Here is a 19,129-nt window from a genome sequence, read left to right on the forward strand (position 1 = left end):
ACAAAACAGCTATGACTTCACTTCTCCCACCCCCGGCTGCTGGGCTGAGACACCTAGTCTAACCACTAGTCATGAGAAGTCAGCTGCTCTGTACTTTGTGCTTGCTTAGGATAAGCAAAGCAAATACCTGATGAAATAGGTTTTCCAATTAAAAAAAAAAAATATTATCACAGTCCATTCTGAGAGGCTACTTTCAACAACCCATCTGGGGAAATAACATGGAATAGTATTTAACAGACACTGGGCTAAAATTAGCTTGACATTCAAGTGTCTACCTCACTGCCCCTCTGTCCTGGGCTAGTTCCAGCCCTCCGCTAGACCCTACCAGCAGCTGTCAGCCACACTTTGACACCACTAATTGCCATACACAGTATATCTGCTGAGTAATCAGGCTCACTGGCCTCTTGCAAGGACCAAGTCCAGGTCAGGGTCAGATCCCAGTTTCAAGGAAGCAGATAAAAGTCTTTAGGTTACCCTACCTTGATCTTCATCTCCAGATAGAAACTCAAGGATGGTATTCATGGCCCCCATGTAGAAGATGAGCCTCAGCTGAGTGACACACATGGTGATAAGGCTGAGCAACAAGATAGGACTGAAGACACTCTTCATGAAGGAGGGAGAAGCTGCAGAAGGAATAATAGAGTCTCTGAAGAAAGCAACGTACAATTGTTGTTACATGTAAACATGTACAATTTCAAAAGATGCTTTGGGCTCTTTGACCTCTGGGTTAGCAGGTCTTCTCCTAGCCAGGCATTCCAACACTGTGTGCCAGTGGCAGCTCCAAGGAGTTCACAGTTAGCAACTGCCTGGTGCCTTACAAACTTCCATAGTGAACAGCTATAGATACTTGGAGTTTGGCTACCAGTAACTGGAGCAAGGCAGCAGGAAGACTCACCTAATTCTGGATTAGAGCAAAAGGAAGCTTCAAACCATTTGCTTTTGCCATACCCCTGAGTAAAGGAAGGCTTGGTCATGGTGGCAACAGTCTACCTAAGAGACAGCAGTGACCAACTGCACTGTCCTTCTGCAGCCATAGCAGTGACCTATGCTGTTGTCCTCACCACTGGCAACAACATATGGTGTATTTAGGCAAGTATACAAGGGCAGGATTCCTTATATAACTGAACTTGTATTTAAATAATGGTGGCTGGCATGTGGCCCTGGCAACACATGGATCACATATCGCTATCTCATAAACAGGTCTGGAGCAGAGCAGAGAGGCTGACAGCCTTGTGCCAGCACAAGCATCCCTGGGGCACTCATGGAACCACACCTGTGTTGTCAGGCTGGCACTTCACTTCTAGGTCCACTGTAGATAGACAGAGCTTGTTGTTCTCTTGCAAGGCTGCCGGCTCCTTGGGGCCCTTCATGGAGCTCCCCACACTCAGACGGCGCCCCACAGTCGTTACTTGCTTGTAAAACTGCTTCCCAGTGATTTTGTGGTCAAATCCCAGCCAGCTGAACTTTATTTTCACCCTGTTGGGCAGTAAAGAGCATGAGAGCTGCAACATAGGGTGGGGAATCACAGGCAGCAAAGTTGCAGGAGTCAGAAAGACTATGTGTGGATTTAAGGCACTGGTTTCCATCTACAAACCCACAAATGGGCTGGATCCAGAGCACAGAGAGATACTTCCCCTGGGCCAATTTGGCACAGGTCAATATAGAAATACTTATGACTACTGACAGATCATTTTCCTTCATAATTCCTACGTTTTGGAAAGTTCAACTTTCCACAGATATTCTCCAGTCAAGTCATAACACAAATGGCAGACATAAATCCTCAACCTAAGAAGGAATGGCAGCTATAAACAACATGCAAGGGAGTTCCCTGTCCACTCCTCTAAATTAGCTGTGGCAGCACTTTCTAGAGGATTAAGAATGGGATTAGCCCTCAAGGCCAGTTTAGAGGACACTTACGAATAGTCCATGTCTTCTGGTCCTGGGAAAGGCTCCAGTGGCCAATTGAAGAAACAATTGAGGAAAACTAGTCCTGCACAGCTTGCCCAGACAAGCAGAATAAGGATGAAGGAGACCCCAAAGTCATATATAACCTGGAAATCACAAGGGAATATGTTTTTGGCTATAAGAGCAGAAAGATACTTCAATATTCTTTGAATGAGGTCTGAAAGGAAGCTGTGGAAAAGAAAAACATGCTGCATTTAAAATGGGTTTAACTCAAATGGTAACAAAGAACAGTTCTGTGACATGCAGGCTTGGAAAGAGATGTATATTAACATCAGCAGCAGCTATAGCAACAACAGGACCTCCAGCTGGAACAGCGTGCAGCAGTATTGCAGATGACTGCCATCAAACATTTTCATCTAGGACCTTCTCCTTGGAAAGCCAGAAGAAACTTCCCTGCATACTTGAGACTGCTTTGCCTTTACTATATTCCCCTTACGCTAACTCTGCAATGAAACATCTCTTGTTCAGAACCACCAGTGATTTACCGAAGCAGCCCAAGTGACCATCTCTTCTGTCCCTTCCATGCTGTTTGCCAACCATCAGTGACAATCACACAGATTAAATATAGACATGTGTACTAAAAATACATATATATACACACTCCTTAGAGCTTAAAAAAAAAAAGCAGTCTTTAAATATTGAGGCAGCCACTTGGGAAATCTTTTAACAGACAGGAACTGAATCTTGCAGATGCAGATCTCTAAACAAGTGCTTTAACAAATAGTCCCTCTTTCTTGCCACATTATTGCTAAATGGTGCAAAACTCCAGCACAACACCACCAGTCATGAGTCACAATCCCAGGACCTCACCTTGATTCCTGGAAAAGTCACAGCAGAGGAAGCATAGGAGCCAATCATCAGAGCAATGAACGTGGAACGAAGGTCACCAAACATGTTGGGCAGCTGGGGAAAGAAAAATTAGTTGAAACAGGCTGCTGCCAAGAGAAAGGCAGAAGAGGGAACTAGTCTTTCTTGAGAAGACATATAGCTAATGGCAGACATAAATCTGGCATTTAGGATTAAGACATCTGAATACCAATCTGAAGATGACAGTTTCACTCAAAAATGACTTACTGACTTAGCCCTTCAGGATATTGCTCCACAGGTTGCATTGGTGTCTCTAGCAACAGGGAACATCTATAATCCAAGATTTATTTGCTTAATGACACTGCTTCTTTCCAGACCGACAGCATACTTTGCATTGGTTACACAGGAGTGTTTGCTCCAGCCCTTGTGCTTTCTTTAAGAGCTCCTTACCCCTAGCCTGTAGCCACCACCTCTTCTCCTCTCCAAGAAATAAATGCCCAAGTTCTCTACATATCACCCTCTTCTTAGTCAAGAGTTGTTAGACACAGGCTGTGATAGCTGCACAGGCTTTAACACACCCTGCAACACCTTGAACTGCCAGGTTTGTTTACGCACCTTGGGTCAGCACCCAAATCTTTGCAGTGGACCAGAAAATTCCTGTTATAACAGGAAGGAACAGAGACAAACACAAACTGTGTTGCTGTTCACATTTCCACTTCTAGCTAGGTCCTTAGCTACTTCTGTGAAAGCAGAGGGGCTTTCATAGCTAGGTGCAGGAAAGTAAATCACAACCACCAGATTTCCAAGGCTCTATTGCACAGTGCAGCCACAAAGCTGCTGAACTCCACAGCAAGACGTGGGCAATAGCACTTTGCATTTCCATTCCTGCCACCCACCCCACTCTGCTGCCTGAGCTCCTATCAGGTGTGATGGCGTTGCTGAGAGCAGACCAGGCTGGTTCTGCAAGAACCTGTGGGGAAAGCAAAGCTCTCAGCCAGCGTAGTTAGAAGCAGTTCACGGCAGCCACTTCTGCCACCTCAACAGCAAAAAGCACTCCCAGGCTGGCTCTCCAACCCCTGCTTCCACCCAGGACCCAAAAGCAGAGTGGAGCAGGCAGAAAGAGCTGCGAGACCTTCCCACTCTCCTGGGAAAGGAGGAACTCCCTGTTTTTCTAAACAACCAGAAGTGAACAAGTTTCCATCACTGACTAACAGTGGCCTGCAAACTGGAAATTACAGGGAGAAGCTTTGAAGTTGTAGGCTACAGAGGGCTCAGCTGATACCTCCTGAAGCTAGTCAACAGGCAGAGATTCTGCTGCAGGCAGACAGATTTCCCTCCCACCTCCCCACCTCCTTTTTTGGGTCACTTACTCCCCAAATTCACTCAGGCATCACTACCACATCAGCTTCAGAGGGCCTCAAAACAGGACACCGGGTGCCTTCTAGGACTGAGGGCACAGCCAGCATTTTATCTGTTTAAAGATGCTGCTGAACAAAGTGATTCAGAGAACATTAGACCTAGCCTGAGCAAGCAAATGCTGTCATCACATTCCCTTTCCACTGCTGAAAAACAAATTCATCTTTCCCAGGAGTAGCATATAAGGCAAGCAAATCTGGCTTGTGTCACGGCAGGACCAGCGTGTTTACAACACAAGTATTCCTGTGCAGGAACACTCCAGGATCCATCTGGCTGTTTATCATCCCTCTGTCTCACTGCAGAGCTTCCTATGCAGTGCAGTCTCCAGGTCCTCGGATAACCCCAGCCAGGGAACAGCAGCAATGATGTGCCGAGCCTGATGCTGCTGGTGAACCCTGAGCAGACACACAGAGCAGAGGCAGAAAACGCTGCACTCCTCTGCAGCGAGGATCCCCACACCCATCCCCAGATCCCTGCATGCGGGAGAGCTGCCAACAGGCTGCTTTCAGGAGCTGCAGACAGGAAACGGCAAAGGATCCAAAGGTCTGTTACCAGGCACAAAAATCTCTCTCCTTGGAAGCAGTGGCCTAAATACACACCCCAGAAAACAGCATCTGCAGAATACAGTATCTGCAGGTTGCAAAAAGGCTAGTCGCTGTCACCAGGGAGGGCATTCATTTAATCTCAAATACCCCAAACCGAAAATAATCTCCAGAAATTACAACAAACAGCTGCTCCTGCTGGGGAGCTTAGAGCAGGGCAAGAGCTCCACAAACACAGCTGCTTCTTGGCTCAAACTGGTTTTCCCCAGAGCCCCAGAGATCACAAAAAGCCTTTTTCATACACCAGACAAGCAACTCCCAGGTGGATCCTCCTGCTCTGAGGGCTACTGGAGACACAGAGCAGGCCTGAAAGCAAGTAGTCCTGTCCAGGAAAACCCAGGTCTGCTTCTGCCTCGATGGGGACAGAAGTCCTAGAAAGACTAGAGAGTTCCTAAAATCCTATTTGGCACCAAACAAGCAGCCAGATTAAAAAGTATTGGACATAGGAGATTTAAGGTCTTATCCAACCTAATCAAAGCAGAAATTGCAAACACTGAGCACTTGGGGAGGAAAATAAATTTGAGAAAATCTGGAGGGGCTGAGGGGAGGCAAAGGGAAAAGTAGTCCAGAGCCAGACAGAAAGCCTCTCAGACTGCGAGTGCCAGCACTGGCAATGCCTGTGCAGGTCTCATCTAAAGACCAGCTACTAAAATAACACACAATATTTACTGAGCCATTTTTCATGCTGTCTTTCTAGCAGCAAGCATTGGAAAAAATGAACCATAGAGGGGGAAAAAAACAAGCCACAGAGCAAGTGGGCTCTTTGTTTTTCTGCCACCAAAAAGATCTGATCCTCATTCTTCATTTTATCCCTGCAGGCCAGAAGGGACTCCTCCACTGACTCCTGCCCATTCCGGTATGACAGCCACAAGTCCACAAGATCTACAATGACAGAAACTTACACCTTCTGTTTAAAGGTCAGTAATACTCAACATATTATTAACTTTATGCTTCACCTGACACTAACTTAATTTTGCTGTACCTAACTGTTTTTTTCCTGGACTCCTTTATTACAGGTATGCAGTCCTAAACAGATAAAACCATTTCCTCTTGCAGATTATTTTCTCATCTGCCCTATAGTGAGTTTAAGACCTTTGATCATTTATAGGTTTTTTTTCAGCTTTTTCCTGGAGACAATCCATACACAAAAGATATCACAGTAGCATTACCAAACCCGGTTTCCCCTAGGACTGTTTGAAAGAACTGTGGAAAAAGTCAAGGGACTGAGAACTAGACTACCGGAGAATGGTATTTTTGTTCAAGTTAAACTTTGTTTTCCCTGTCAGGGGTATATTTGGAAGATATACAGACTCTAAAAAACATGTTCTCCAGGAAAGCCTCAAACTGCCCGCTTTGTCCAAAGCGTATGGAAATTCCTGTTCCCATTCTCCAACAAACAAAAGATCACAGAGCCCTAAGTTTTCCTAATATTTCTGAGCAGAGAAGATTCCCTACACAGAGATGCCCCCCTGCTCCGATTAAAGGGCGCTGTTTGTAGCAGAAAATAAGAGCAAAGCAGCTGTAGTTCTTTGAAAGGAAAACAGGACAGAAAACAATCTATAAAAGGCTCTTTGTGGTAATTTATCACACATGTTTATTTCTTCGCATGAAATAGCTTCAGAGCAGAAGCAGCGCCAGATTCCTGTGTTGCTGTCAGAGCCACCAACACAGATCTGTTTCCATTTCCAATCTTCACTTATATTGGCTAAGACCAAGTCACGAGGCAGAAATCTCCCCTCTGCATTTTAACAACAGGCACAGTCTGACCTTGTTCCCAGAACTGGGAACAGCACCACTCGCTCGCTCCCCCTCCTCCCCAAGCTACAAGGCAAGGCACCCAGGAACAACAGCAGCTTGCTTTCATGATACCCTGGGGACTTATTACTGAAAAAGGCTTTAAACCCAAGAGGCAAAGCTTCATGGTATATTGTCCCAGCCTGTAATCCTCAGAGATCCCGTTTATCCCTTGCACAGGCACTGAGGATCCCCATCTCCCACCCTCCCATCAGATCACAACACGCCCACACATGCAGGTGTCCCAGGAGGTTTCAACACCCCATGAAGCACCCCAAGTCACAGCACCTGGGGAACACCCCAACCCTACAGGCTGCAGAGGCTCCCTTCATGGCCACCCTGCTGTGAAGGAGAAACCGTAACCTGCCTGGGGTGGCAGAGGACCAGCTCATGCACCAGTGGGTTTGACCCATTTCCTGGAGCACATCAGGTCACTTGCAGCTGGCAGGAGAAGTCACCTAGCTTTGACTTGTGAGTGCACGTGTGCACTCAGCAGTCGGTGCCTGTGTCAGCCAGAACAAACTTACTTGGCACCAGAAGTTGATTAGCGCTCACTGCCTCTGTGTAATGAACCTCCTTAAAGAGGTCTTCCAAGTCTCCCCTTTCAGCACACACTTCAGCCTCTCCTGGGCACAAGGCAGAGCACAGTGTGTGCAAGCCACATCACCCAGAGCCTGCAAGCTATGGACCTGTCATCCCCATGTTCCTCCCCTGTCTCCATGGGCCTCAGATGAAAGGGACCCACAAGAGGTCACTGCAGAAGACAGCTCTTGACCCCACCAACTGTGAGCACCCCAGCTTGCAGGCAGTACCACACAGAGAAAAAAGTAGTAAGCTGCCAATGAGCAAAATACACCTACTTTTAACAGTCACCAGGACAGCTATGCTGTGATGCAGGTGAAGAAATGCTTCCCTCCCACTTCAGACTATTTTTAATTGCATTCACAAGCCTCAGGTACCAAAATGCCACTGTGCAGCTCTGCAGGGAGGCACAAGCAACTACATCTGAATCTGGATTTGAGAAGTCAGGCCTGAAGCCACCTCAGCTCTTTACAAAACACCCTGCTGTCTGGAGGGGATGGGCTCCACCTGAGGTCTCCCTGTTTGAGCTCACAGCATCCTTACTTGCTTCAGACCTCCTCGAGGCTTGGATCTCTTCTTGGAAGATCTGACCTTTTTCCTGCCACTGTATTTCCTTAGTGCTGTGGAACTGGCTCATTAATGAGGGCACTAATAAGTGGCTTTGCTTACTTCTGGTGCTAAAAGCCACGGTACAGCACAGCCAATATACTTCTGCCCTATCCTTGCCCTTCCTCCTATCATCACCAGTGGCTCTAAAATAATCTGTGACCCCTTAATAACCACCCAGAGAGACAACAACCAATGCTGGCAGCAGCAGGGTGGGAATCCTCTCCTCTCCCACAGCAGTACTGATGTGCTCCTCTCTTCCTTGCTTTTATTTGAAGCGTGGCAGGATAACATTTGCCCCATGGTTCTTTGGGACAACAGCCAAGGCTTCCAGTGAAGAACATTACATACGAAGGAAAGACTGACATCTGCACAGAGTTTTGAAAGCTCTGAATATACGAAAGCAACAGCAGCAGCAACATCACAGTACACACAGTGATCTGTAAACCCAGCCTCTGCCAAATTTAGGTCTCAGGAGTTCAGCCAGTGTCTAAGCCTTGTTCAGCCAGTGTCTAAGCCTTGTTAAATTAGAGGCATCCTTAACAGAAAGTTTTACATCAACAGCAAGTTCAAGGTCATGCAGTCCAAATCTGAAAAGTTTTCAACCACAGCTCAAGAAACATCAGTGCTTCCCAGACTGTTTTTTGGGCGACTTTCCACCCAGCCCTGATTCAGCCACACTGACAAGGATCAGGGTAATGGGGTAGAAAATAAAGCAACTATGTGGAGGATGATACTGCTTCTGTCTCCAGGCAAAAAGAACTCCAAATTGTAGAGATCCAGCTGACAGTTGTTGACCAACACTTGCAGTACAACCCATGGACTAAACAGATCTAAGTGTGCTGCAGAGATGGAGCTGAGCGCATTCAGCAACACAGCATTTCTAAGGAAACCTGGAAGGGACTCTCATCCTCCTGAGAGCTTTTGTGCTCAAGAACAACCATTTTCCTGGGCTGAGATGCAAACTGCGCTTGCAAAAAGCTGGTTGTACCCAGCTGCAAGGGTTTGTGCCCTGCTGATTCTTCCTGAAGTACGTCAATGCTAAATTCAGTGCAAACACATGTCCAGCCAGTGCCAGGTAGCTGAGCACTGCATGTACAGGCATATGACAATTTGAGTCCTTGACAAAAACACCTCCTTCCCCACAACCACCTTCACCTGAGATGCAAGGGGCAGGTAAAAAAAAAAAAAGGAATGGGAAAAACAAGCCTTTGAATAACCACCTAGTACTCAGCCTTTCAGGTAAGAGAGTGACTGACCCTTTGTACTAAACAAAAACATGTGCTATTCAAGCCACAGGCAAAAGATCCACTTTGTTCTTTTTTCCCTGCTAGCCCAGCTCACAGCCATAGTAAGGAATTAAATAGAGTCAGATGATAACTCTTCACTTACCGTAAGTGATGTGAAGGTCATGCACATCCCACCAAAACCATTCAGAGCCAGCGCAATGAATATCAGCACAGACAGGGCTGCAACAATAAAAGAGACACCTTTAGCTTTTACTGGGGTGGAGATGGAAAAGAGACAGAGAGAGCATAAAAACCCCAGTGGATCAACACCCTCAGGATATGCTATGCTGTTCTTGACCCAGCACCCATCTCCCCAGCCACACAGAGCGGGACGGCCAGGGGTCCCCAAGACAGAGTTCATGATGGGATCATCTGTCTCCAGGATGGAAGGGTTTCTTTTCACTAATAAGCAGACTTGCTGGTGCAGCTTGTCTGAATAGGTCTTAAAAAGGAAGATTTACTTGAAAGAACTGGATTCAAAGTGTCATCTCAGTATCTGGTCTTGAAGAGCAAACTCCACCTATCCCTGGTGAGAACACCAATTACACATCATGTGCTATTACCTATTTCCCAACCTGAAAAAGCCATGAACTTGTTTGGAATTGCTCCTTTACAGGACCTGGCCCTGCCCAAACACAGAGCTGAGAAACTAGGCTACCTCAGACATTTGGCCCTTGCTATGCTCCCCGCTTAGGGTTGTGAAACACCAGCCCTCCCCACAGCCACTCAGTTCCCACAGGCCAGCAGATACTTGGTTTGTGTCCTCAGCAAGACCCCAGTACAGCACTGGAGGTGTGACAGTCAAAGCATGCAGTGCCACACGCTTATCTGCTTCCCCAGAACAACCCAAGCCACAGCCCCAAAGCCCTCCCAGCTCAGAGAGACACCTACTTACAGTCTGGGTTACTGGCACCATATGCGATCAGCACACAGGACACAGCAAAGCAGGCACTGAAAGGGAATGAAAACCATGAGTTTCTTACAAACAGCCTTACATGCAGTAAATTACATATGCTTCTACCTCCTCAGCACCTCATTAAGCAAGCATAGTATAATTTCTCTGTAAGAAGGAGGGAAGCTGGCGATTTGGAAAGAAGAACCCAGGGAAATACCCAAATATTGCAGACAAGCCTTGCACAAGAGCTGAGGCAGCAACCTTTCCTCCCAGTACTGACGCAGCTCTTGCTGGACCTAAATTCCCTACTTGTTTTCCAGCACAGAGCTTCACCAGCCCTCACCTCAAGGTGACCAAAGACAGCAGCAGCCTTTGTCCTGAACCCCAGCGGTGGTCACAGCACTCACAGCCTTTACCTGCTCCTCTTTGGTAGGGTCCAAGTCAGACACTTGCCCTGTTTTCCCCACTCTGCCTACAGGCCAGTTTGGTTTCTGGTACAGTTCAGTGTATTAAAACTCAGCAGTGCTGAGGGACCACTGTGCCCAACAAGTCACTAATCCCTACATGCCATGACGGAAGCAGTTAACGAACTTGCTAGTTGAAGCAGAAAGCAACACACACCACATGGCAGAGAAGAGACCTAGAAAAGGCAGGGAGGATGTGTTTATCCACAAGTTAACTCCCCAGCCTGCAAACGATGATGTAACATCTTGGTTTTGTGCCTCTCAGGACATAGCTCCCAGCTCAAGGAAAAAGCTACCCTCCATGACTCATGAATGACACTGCTCTTCCTCCAGGCTCCATCTGGCCAGGGTACACAGAGCAACACTGGAGAACTGAAGTGTGGACACGGAGTCCCAGGCCCTTCCCTTATGGAGCAATTCACTGTGCTGACCGAAACCATCCCAGAGCTGCTCTGGTGCCTTGTGCATGGCCAGCAGCTCCCAGTAGATCCCAGCCCCATCCCTCATACAGTTCCTGAGGCTGCAGGGACCCCTTAACAGGCACAGCACCCAAACAACACCCATATGCCCCAAATGATGGGTGAATTTGCCCCTCAGCCCACCCAGGGAGCCCAGGACACCAACCTGCCAAGCAGCCGCAGCTTGCGAGGGCCGTACTTGTCCATGACAATCCCCAGGGGCAGCGTGATCGCACTGAGCAGGAAGGACCCAATGGTGAAGGCCAAGTTCAGCATTTCATCCTGGGCGTTGCAGGAAGGCCATTTGTGCTCTGAATCTGTGCTGTTCTTGTGTTCAGGGCTGCTGGTGATGTTTTCTACACCATCTACAATGGTGATAGAGAACCATCATTGCATTGTGTTAGGATGAGGCTTGCAGCATTGCAGGAAGGAGGGAAGAGAAAAGCCCTGCACGCAGGGTGCCACAACACACTGGGCATACACCCTCCACACTCCATTTTTTATGATAATCAGTGAGAAACGGAGAAGGAAAAAAGCAGAAGCAGAAGGACAAGGGGAACCTGATGAGCTCAGCTGGGAGCAGGAAAAGGATGCACAGACACCCAGGGAACAAGTATTCCAAGCAGCAGCAGGGTACCAACCTAAGGACAGATTCATTAATTTATGAAAACAGCTATATACAGCAAGGACCTGGCAATTACAAGGGACTAAACCCAGCAGAACCTGACGGGACTAATATAGAAATAAGGTCCTCCTATCTACAACTGGCATGTTCTCACAGGTCTTTTCTCTAACTAAACTGGGAGTCACAACTACAGCCAGATCAGTTATTTCGGGTCCAGACACTGGGCTGACAAGGCCTGGCACAGAGCAACAGCCTGCTGAAACGAAAAGCTTCCTATCCTCACTGCGGGCATCAGGATGAGGAATGGATTTGCAGTAGTCACTCTGCTTCCCGACTGCCTTGGCTCTGAAAAATCCTTCCTGGATTTAACTACCCTGCTCCCAGGAGGGCTGGCAGCTCACCTGCCTTCTCTGTTTGTTAAAGGATTGACACATCTTAAACTTCTGTCCCATAATTAGCATTTCTATTCTTTCCAAACGGGTTTAGGCCATACAGATCAATTATATCTCCAGCTTTCTGTTCTTGTCCTTACATGAGGAACTCCTCATGCAAACTCCCACACTGAACAGAGCCCACGTTGTGTAACAGAGACAGAAACAGGACAGTTTAAAAAAAAAAAAGGAAAGGAAACAAGAAGTTCACTTTTCTTTGCAGTAGCAGTTTCAGTGCCTCATGTCAACTCTGCTCCTGTTACAAGCCTATCCCAAGGTGGTTTACAACTCCTCAAATGAGCACGTGTGCCTCTAGACTTTCATTAACCCAGGGGTATAGTGCACTCCACCTCTCATTCTCCCAACGCTTATCTGACTTACAAGTAACCTTTGCTGGTATGACAAAGCACTTGCTTTCTTACTGTTGCCGCAAGCCAGTGACATAAAATTCTCTCCTCCATATTTAATAATTGATCTGACAGAGTTCAATATTAAAAAGAGAAAGAGAGAGGGAAGTCACCTACATAACCATCCACATGAAGCAAGACTAGAGATCCCCAGCAAGCCCTGGTTAGTTAGTTAATTAGCAGGAATCCCTCACGTACAAGTGATTTCACATTCACTGCTTGGTGCAGCTTGTGAAGGAGATCCTCTTGGCTGCTCTCGCCCTCAGTGTGTCTCTGGAGAACACACAGCCGCGTCTTGCAACTCCTTCCCTTCTACCCAAGCCTCAGCACCATTACAGTTACTGGTTTCACCCTGGTTCTCTGAGCTGGCCAAAACAACCCTCCCAGCTTTGTGTCCACTGCAAACAAATCACACTCCACCTTCCAGAAATCAGGTATTAGCAGGAATTCAGATGCCGATATCTGAAGCTTATGAGCTGCCTGCAAACCTTCCTCTGCCCCTCCCAGCACTCCAGGGAAGGTGCATGGCATTTCTCTCCATTTACATTGCTCTCACCAACACCTTTACTAAGGCGTCTCAAACTGCCTGTGGGTAGTGATGACTGTTTGTTCCTGCCCTTTGCCATGTACTCCAGATTGATAACTTAATCTGTCCCTTCTCTTGCCCTGCTAGTCATGGATAACCAGAGTAAGCAGAGATATCCCCAAAAGGCCACATTAGCATCCCCTCTGCAGGAAGAACAACACTCCAGCCTGAGGCTCCCAAGTAACATCCTTAGAAATCAGTCCTGGACAGACTTGGGTCTCTGCAGTTTTCATACTACATCTCAATCATTTCCATCAATCTTTCCCTCACAGTCTCCTCTTGGTGTGGCCCAGGGTCTTAAATGCTGACTTCTGACAGCATCTCCATGAGGCAGGCACAGGCACATGGCTTCACCCACAACATCAAGGCTTTCTGGGCTCTCCACAGAGATAAATTCGTAGGAAACAGATGTGGGTGAGAGGTTAAAGTTGGGAAAACAAGGGGAGGGGAATGAAAAGAGTGACAAAGTAGTAGTGGTTTCCCTGTGTCAGCACTCTACAGAGATAGCTCAGCTGTGGAGTGGAAGAAGGGTGGAGGGACATGGACAGTGCAGTGACCTTGTAACTTGTGGCCGCACGTGTTAAAGAGTCCATCAACTCTCCCCACGAAGTGGTCTCAAAACAGAAATATTCAGCATTTAAAGCTGGAGTAGATGAATTACTGTTAATGTATTGATGTGTACAGTTGCAACATGACCCCAAGGAGCTTCCACAGCAAATGCCTGTTTAGTAGACCCTCTGATGGCATGCACGATGAGCAGCAACACTAGGAGGCAAAGAGGACACAGCTCAGAAACGACAAAGAAACTCGGCCCTCTCTGAAGACTTGCTGCAGCCAGGAAGGCTGGGAACAGGGCACCAAATTTCAGTCCCTGCTTGTACCAACCACCTTGTTTACAGCTGCTCATCGCCACCTCCAAGGAGGGGCCAGACAACAGTGCTATGTGGAAATACAAATTGTTTGTGAAAATAGAAGCAGCCCCTGAGCAACAAGAGAAGATCCACTGAGGCGTAGTGGAAGTGATTCAAGCAGCCCTTGGCACCCTGACATCCTCTGATCCTTTTCCAGCCACCTCCATAAATAGAACATTTTGGAGGGGCTGCAGATGTGTGCAATGTGCATGGGGTCCAGCCGGGAGCCATCTCATTGGGGAGCAGAGATTCATGTGCCAGCAGGTCACCAGCATATGAGAGCATGTGGCAGCATATGACATACAGCTAGGAGGAGATTAATGGGCAGAGAACCTGCCTAGCTACTCACCTACCTGATGCACCTAGTTACAGCAAACAGCCGTTTCCCTCAATCACAGCTCAGATCCTGTTCCAGATCAGCACACCCCACACTGCTGGGGAAAGTCTCCTACGTGCCTGGCTCCATCTGCAACAGTGCTTTGGGGGAGGGCTGACTCTGTGCCAACAGTGGTGCCCTCCCTAATTTCTCCTGCCAAGTCCACCTGCATGCAAGCATGCCAGGCCCGACATGCAAGAGTGCCACCCGGGTAAGCCAGCAGCACAGGCTCAGTCCCTGTACGCTCACTGCTCTCTCACTGCCAAGCCAGAAGAAGCTGCAAGTCTTTATCAGCAATTACAAGAACATACTGCCTATTTTTACAGCTCTCCCCCAACAAGCAGCAGGATTTCTACTGCCCAATTAGTAGTTCAAGTTACTATTTAAAGAATGACAGCTTAGGTGAGAGGAAGGCTGCCTCTGTAATCATTTATGTCAAGCTCATCGCTGGGATTTGTTCGGGCTGTTACTGGAACATTTAAAGTCATCCTTTCTCCCAAATTAAGTGCTGTAGGTTTCATGAGAGGGTCAATCATTAACTACTCTTTGCTGACCTCTTCAAATCCCAGGCACACACCATGTTACCAGAGAAACAAGTCTGGCTTTTTCAAGAGTGACTGCCATCTCAGATGGCAGAGAGGAGGTTTCCTTTCATCTTCTTTCATGGATCAGACTGAGCCAAGCAGGCAAGACACCCCCAGCCACCCCAGCAATAGCTCAGTGGGACACAGTCTGCACAGCCTCACCTTCCTCCTCTTTTTTTTTTTTTTAAAAAAAAAAAAAAAGGCGGGGGGGAGAATAAAAAAAAAAAAATAAATCATAGCCAAAGACTCTGGGAGCACTGAAGAAAAAAAAATTGCAGTGAAAGACATGTGCAAACAACTGATCTGCAGTCTGCCCACATAAGAACATGTTTTCTCTTTTCAGGATGGTGTCATACTTCTGGGAACTGGGAGGAGATGTTCTTGCTTTATACCACTGCAAATGCAATTTATTTGGGTTTTCCTCACTGCCTGTCCATCCACTTGAACTTCCAGGACCCCTGCTCTGAGTGCCCAGCTGAAAAACCTCATATAACTGGGGCACAGTCTCCAGCTAAAATCCCGATCTCTCCCCAGCTGGGGTTTCATTTTGCAGCAATTCTCACCCAGGGCCGACACCTTCCCATGCAGCTCCCCGATACCACCGACAGCTGCTAATCAACACAGCATGTTTCCTGTAGAAACTGAACATTTACCACGTTTACTCTTTTCCTGTTTACAGGGTCACGTGCACAGCCTTTCAACAAGCTGTTGTCAAATGTTAGCAGCTTGGAAGGGACCCTCAGACTGCAAGTTCCCCACCACAGACCCCAAATAAGTAAGAGCAAAGAGCTGTCAGGCAGCACCTTCCTCCTGTGCCTGTGATAAGGCGCATTAACCTGATATAAGTGAATTAGCTTATCGTGCCTTTGGTTTTCTGCAGCCCTGTCTTAGAGGAAGGCCCTCTGTTCAGCTGGCTCCTTATCTCTGCTCTTTGTGAGCAGATTATCAAGTTCAAGATTTTTTAATTATTTTTTTTTTAAAGCGTGTCCCTAAGACCCAAGCCTTGAGCTTCCCAATTCCAGTGACATCACGGCAATGCAAGACCCTGAACAGATCAAGTTCCCCAACAGCTGATAAGGCCCAAATCCTGATAAAGACTGCGGAATCAGCACTTGCACCAAGTAAAAGATGCTGCTTCAGTTGGTTAAAGGCCAAGCAGTAGTGTAGTAAAATTAAAATGGGAACAAAGTGCTAGTACCAGACTCCTTGTCAGCAAATTTCAAGCATACCTCTCAGGATGTGGCCAAACCTGCCGCCCAGAACGGGTACAACCCCCCACTCAAACCCTGTTGCACAACTGCTTTAAAAATATTTGTTATTTTGATGTGGATTTTTTTTCTAGGTGTCCACCTCTAACCTTATGCAACCGAGTTAAGAGTCCATCAGACCCCACATGTTTGCCCAGTGGCGGAGTAAAATCCAACAGCAGAAGCCAAGGGCAGGCAGGGAAAGGGGGGGGAGATTCAATAAGACGACAAGCTCTTCGTGAATTGCAGTCATTTTCTGGGCAGCTGCTGCTACCTTCAGAGAAGAGCCTGCAGAAGGGACAAGGTCTAGCTTTCCTCTTTTGTTGAGGGCATCACAAAGTGCAAGAGCTTTTGCTGACAAACGAAAAGCCCTGCCAAGAACCTTTGGCTCATTAGGAAAAAAGACTTTTTTTTTTTTTTGCAATACTTACATGCACACAGCAGCATTAGGAACAACAAGTGCCCAAAGGCTACTAGTTATAATTTGTTTGCACCAACCTTCCAGCCAAGTACCCACTTGGGCTGCTGGATTCAATAGGTTATGCTGAAAAAGGCAACCAACGAGCCATCTTAATCCCAGCAAAGGTCAAGCTCCGCTTGGTGCCGCTCATTCAGTGACCGCTGCAAGGGAGCCTGCTGTCCCCACACTGAGCTAGAACTCTTCCCTACCAAACCGCTGGGATTATTACAACGAGGACAAAAAAAAAAAAAACAGACAAAGGAAAGTGAGTGAGCATGGGTGAACAAGGAAACCAGCATAACTGGTCCTCCGTGCTCATCACAAGCCACCACCAGTTCAGCCGTGATGGCCAGATATTTGAGGACAATGAGAACATTTGACTACATAAATTTCTTTTCAGGGATTAAGTTCTCCTGCCTCAAGGCACAGGTTGGTCATTAGGAGGAAGAAACTGCCTCTAGGACAGCAATTTCACCACAGTCCAAACATTTGCATCTTCCCTGCGGTCTGTGGCATGGGCGCTCCCATGGGGAGAGCCAGACAGACCACAGATTGGCAAACATGGGTGAGAATCCAAGGTGAATCTCGCTGATTTGGAGCAAAGGCAGATGAATTGAAAGCAATCAAAGCAAAGAGTAGAAGGCAGGCTCCAAGTGAAGCAGGGCTTTTGTCAGCAGGGCACATCTCAGGAAGCAGATAGGAAGGTGGCGGCTTTTGGAGACAGTCAGCATTTGCTTATCGACTCTCATGTAGTTTATCTCAGTGGCAGAAAGCCTCCACCTGATAGGTTTAACGACATCACTTACACAGGCCTGTGAGAAAGTCACCATGGCTTGGCACCAGCAAGCCTCGAACAGAAGTCCTAAAAGGTCTCCCACTGCAGAGGGCTCTCCCTCCCTCATGCAATCTGGAGCGCTACTGGGGACCCAAGTGACACAGACACGCTTGGAAGAATCACACTATGCACAGAGCATAGGATGAAGATTAAGCAGCCAAACTACAGCCGGTAGAAGACTCAAACATGTGCACGTTTGCCAAGTGCACCAACCCAGGCTCTGCAAGACTGAGGCAGCCACCCACAGGCACACAAACCAGAAGAGAAGGCCGTAAGAAGCAGCTGATGAATGAGAAAAAAAACAAAGTATCATCATAACTATTCAGTCACTTTTCACTTAGACTTTGTTTCCAATGGCTGTGCTCAGGCATTACCCACTGAGAGCTCTGGGGTCCACACTCTAATTTCCACCTCTTTCTTCCCCTACTTCTTCCTGCTTCATCTCCAGGCTCACCAGCCCTGACTGGGCTGATCCACCTTCTCTTCTCATCCACCATCACACATTCCTGGACAGAGCCCAGACATCAAGCTTCTGCCTCTCTTCCCTCTGCCATTGCCTTCACTGAGCACATGTAAACCTGTCACTAAAGCAGCTTTCCAAATCCACACTGCACCTTTCCCCTTAGGTTCCTTTTAACCCCACTGTCCACCCTACCACACCATGGGATTCCCCAGACCACAATCCTCTCCATGCCCAGGCTGGGGATATATGTCCACCTACACGTTGTTTTTCCCAGGGTTATCCTTCCCACACCACAAAATTGCCCTCTTCCCTGCAAGACTGTGTCTGCAACATGGAAAACCACTTCCCTTATAGAAAGACAGCCTGGTTTGAGCACATCCTAGGTGTTGAACAGGGAGAGGAACAAAACACCAGTAGCATTTACTTCTGCAACTTCTCTTCAGCAACAGCACTGGACTCCCTCAATCTCATTTTCACTCATGATTTTCTCTTCCTTATCACTAAGGAAAGAGTGCCCATAGTTTCCCCCCTACAAGCTCAGACCATCCTTCCCACAAAACATCATCTTCCAGAACCCAATGGGCCTTCCCTTGCAGAGATCAGCCAGGCCACCAGGCAGAGGAAGAATTCATGGCCAAGTGAAAAAGGCTGTCCAGAAGAGCTTTACCTAATCTTTAAGGCTTCTTTTCCAATCACTGCACAAAGCAACAGCAAATACAGGCACACTACACCATCACAAGGAGGCCATCGGGTTTTGGAAAGGAGTGCACATCCCTTTCTTCTACCCCAGGACTGACCTGGAGCTCAGCCCTACTCTAGCCAGTTCCACACCACTCTAAGACAGGCAACCACACCAGCAAACCTCACCAGCAACTTATTCACACAAGTCTCCAGAGCATCCTTACCTAAATCATAGCACAGGTAGGAATAAAACCCTTCTGCTTTCAGCATGATGAGGAGGGACCCCCAGCCCAGCAGGACAGCAGAGAAGAGCAGGTTCTCGATGATGGCTGTGAATGCCATCCACCAGCGCCGGCGATGGGCGGTCGCAAGTGTGGGCGCCATTGCTGCGTGGGAAGATGGCCTCGTTCAGACTCTCAACCTGCAGGGACCAGAATAACATCCGGTGAGTCCACAAACACCGCACATGCTGCTCAAAGACTGCAAAAAAAATCATGGTTTAAGAAGAGATCCCTCTACTGGAACGTAAGCAAACCTGCCTGCTGGATGTAAGTCACTCAGGTGTAAAACTTGTTTTTGCAGGTACCAGCTTGCCAAGTGACCTGGAGGGGTGGGGGAGCACAAGTGCCCTTGGAGTAGCCCCTC

At 47.6% G+C, this 19,129-nt stretch overlaps 1 protein-coding gene across 2 annotated transcripts in view; it reads right to left on the reverse strand.

Moving 5' to 3' along the window:
- SLC43A2 (solute carrier family 43 member 2) overlaps window positions 1–18,905 on the reverse strand; it is a 31,871-nt gene extending 12,966 nt beyond the window's left edge. Inside the window, exons 1-8 of one of the 2 annotated variants that reach the window (XM_074160445.1) lie at window positions 18,709–18,905; window positions 11,045–11,243; window positions 9,957–10,012; window positions 9,165–9,241; window positions 2,776–2,868; window positions 1,918–2,051; window positions 1,274–1,476; window positions 480–623 (exon numbers count right to left, since the gene is read on the reverse strand). In XM_074160445.1, the coding sequence (XP_074016546.1) occupies window positions 480–623; window positions 1,274–1,476; window positions 1,918–2,051; window positions 2,776–2,868; window positions 9,165–9,241; window positions 9,957–10,012; window positions 11,045–11,243; window positions 18,709–18,868 (1,066 nt within the window). In that variant the 5' untranslated portion in view covers window positions 18,869–18,905. The remainder of the gene's footprint in view (window positions 1–479; window positions 624–1,273; window positions 1,477–1,917; window positions 2,052–2,775; window positions 2,869–9,164; window positions 9,242–9,956; window positions 10,013–11,044; window positions 11,244–18,708) is intronic. The other variant, XM_074160446.1, reaches the window with a different exon arrangement.
- Window positions 18,906–19,129: the final 224 nt, after the last annotated feature.

Source organism: Numenius arquata, chromosome 18 (assembly GCF_964106895.1).
Source record: "Numenius arquata chromosome 18, bNumArq3.hap1.1, whole genome shotgun sequence".
Classification (NCBI taxonomy): Eukaryota; Metazoa; Chordata; class Aves; order Charadriiformes; family Scolopacidae; genus Numenius; species Numenius arquata.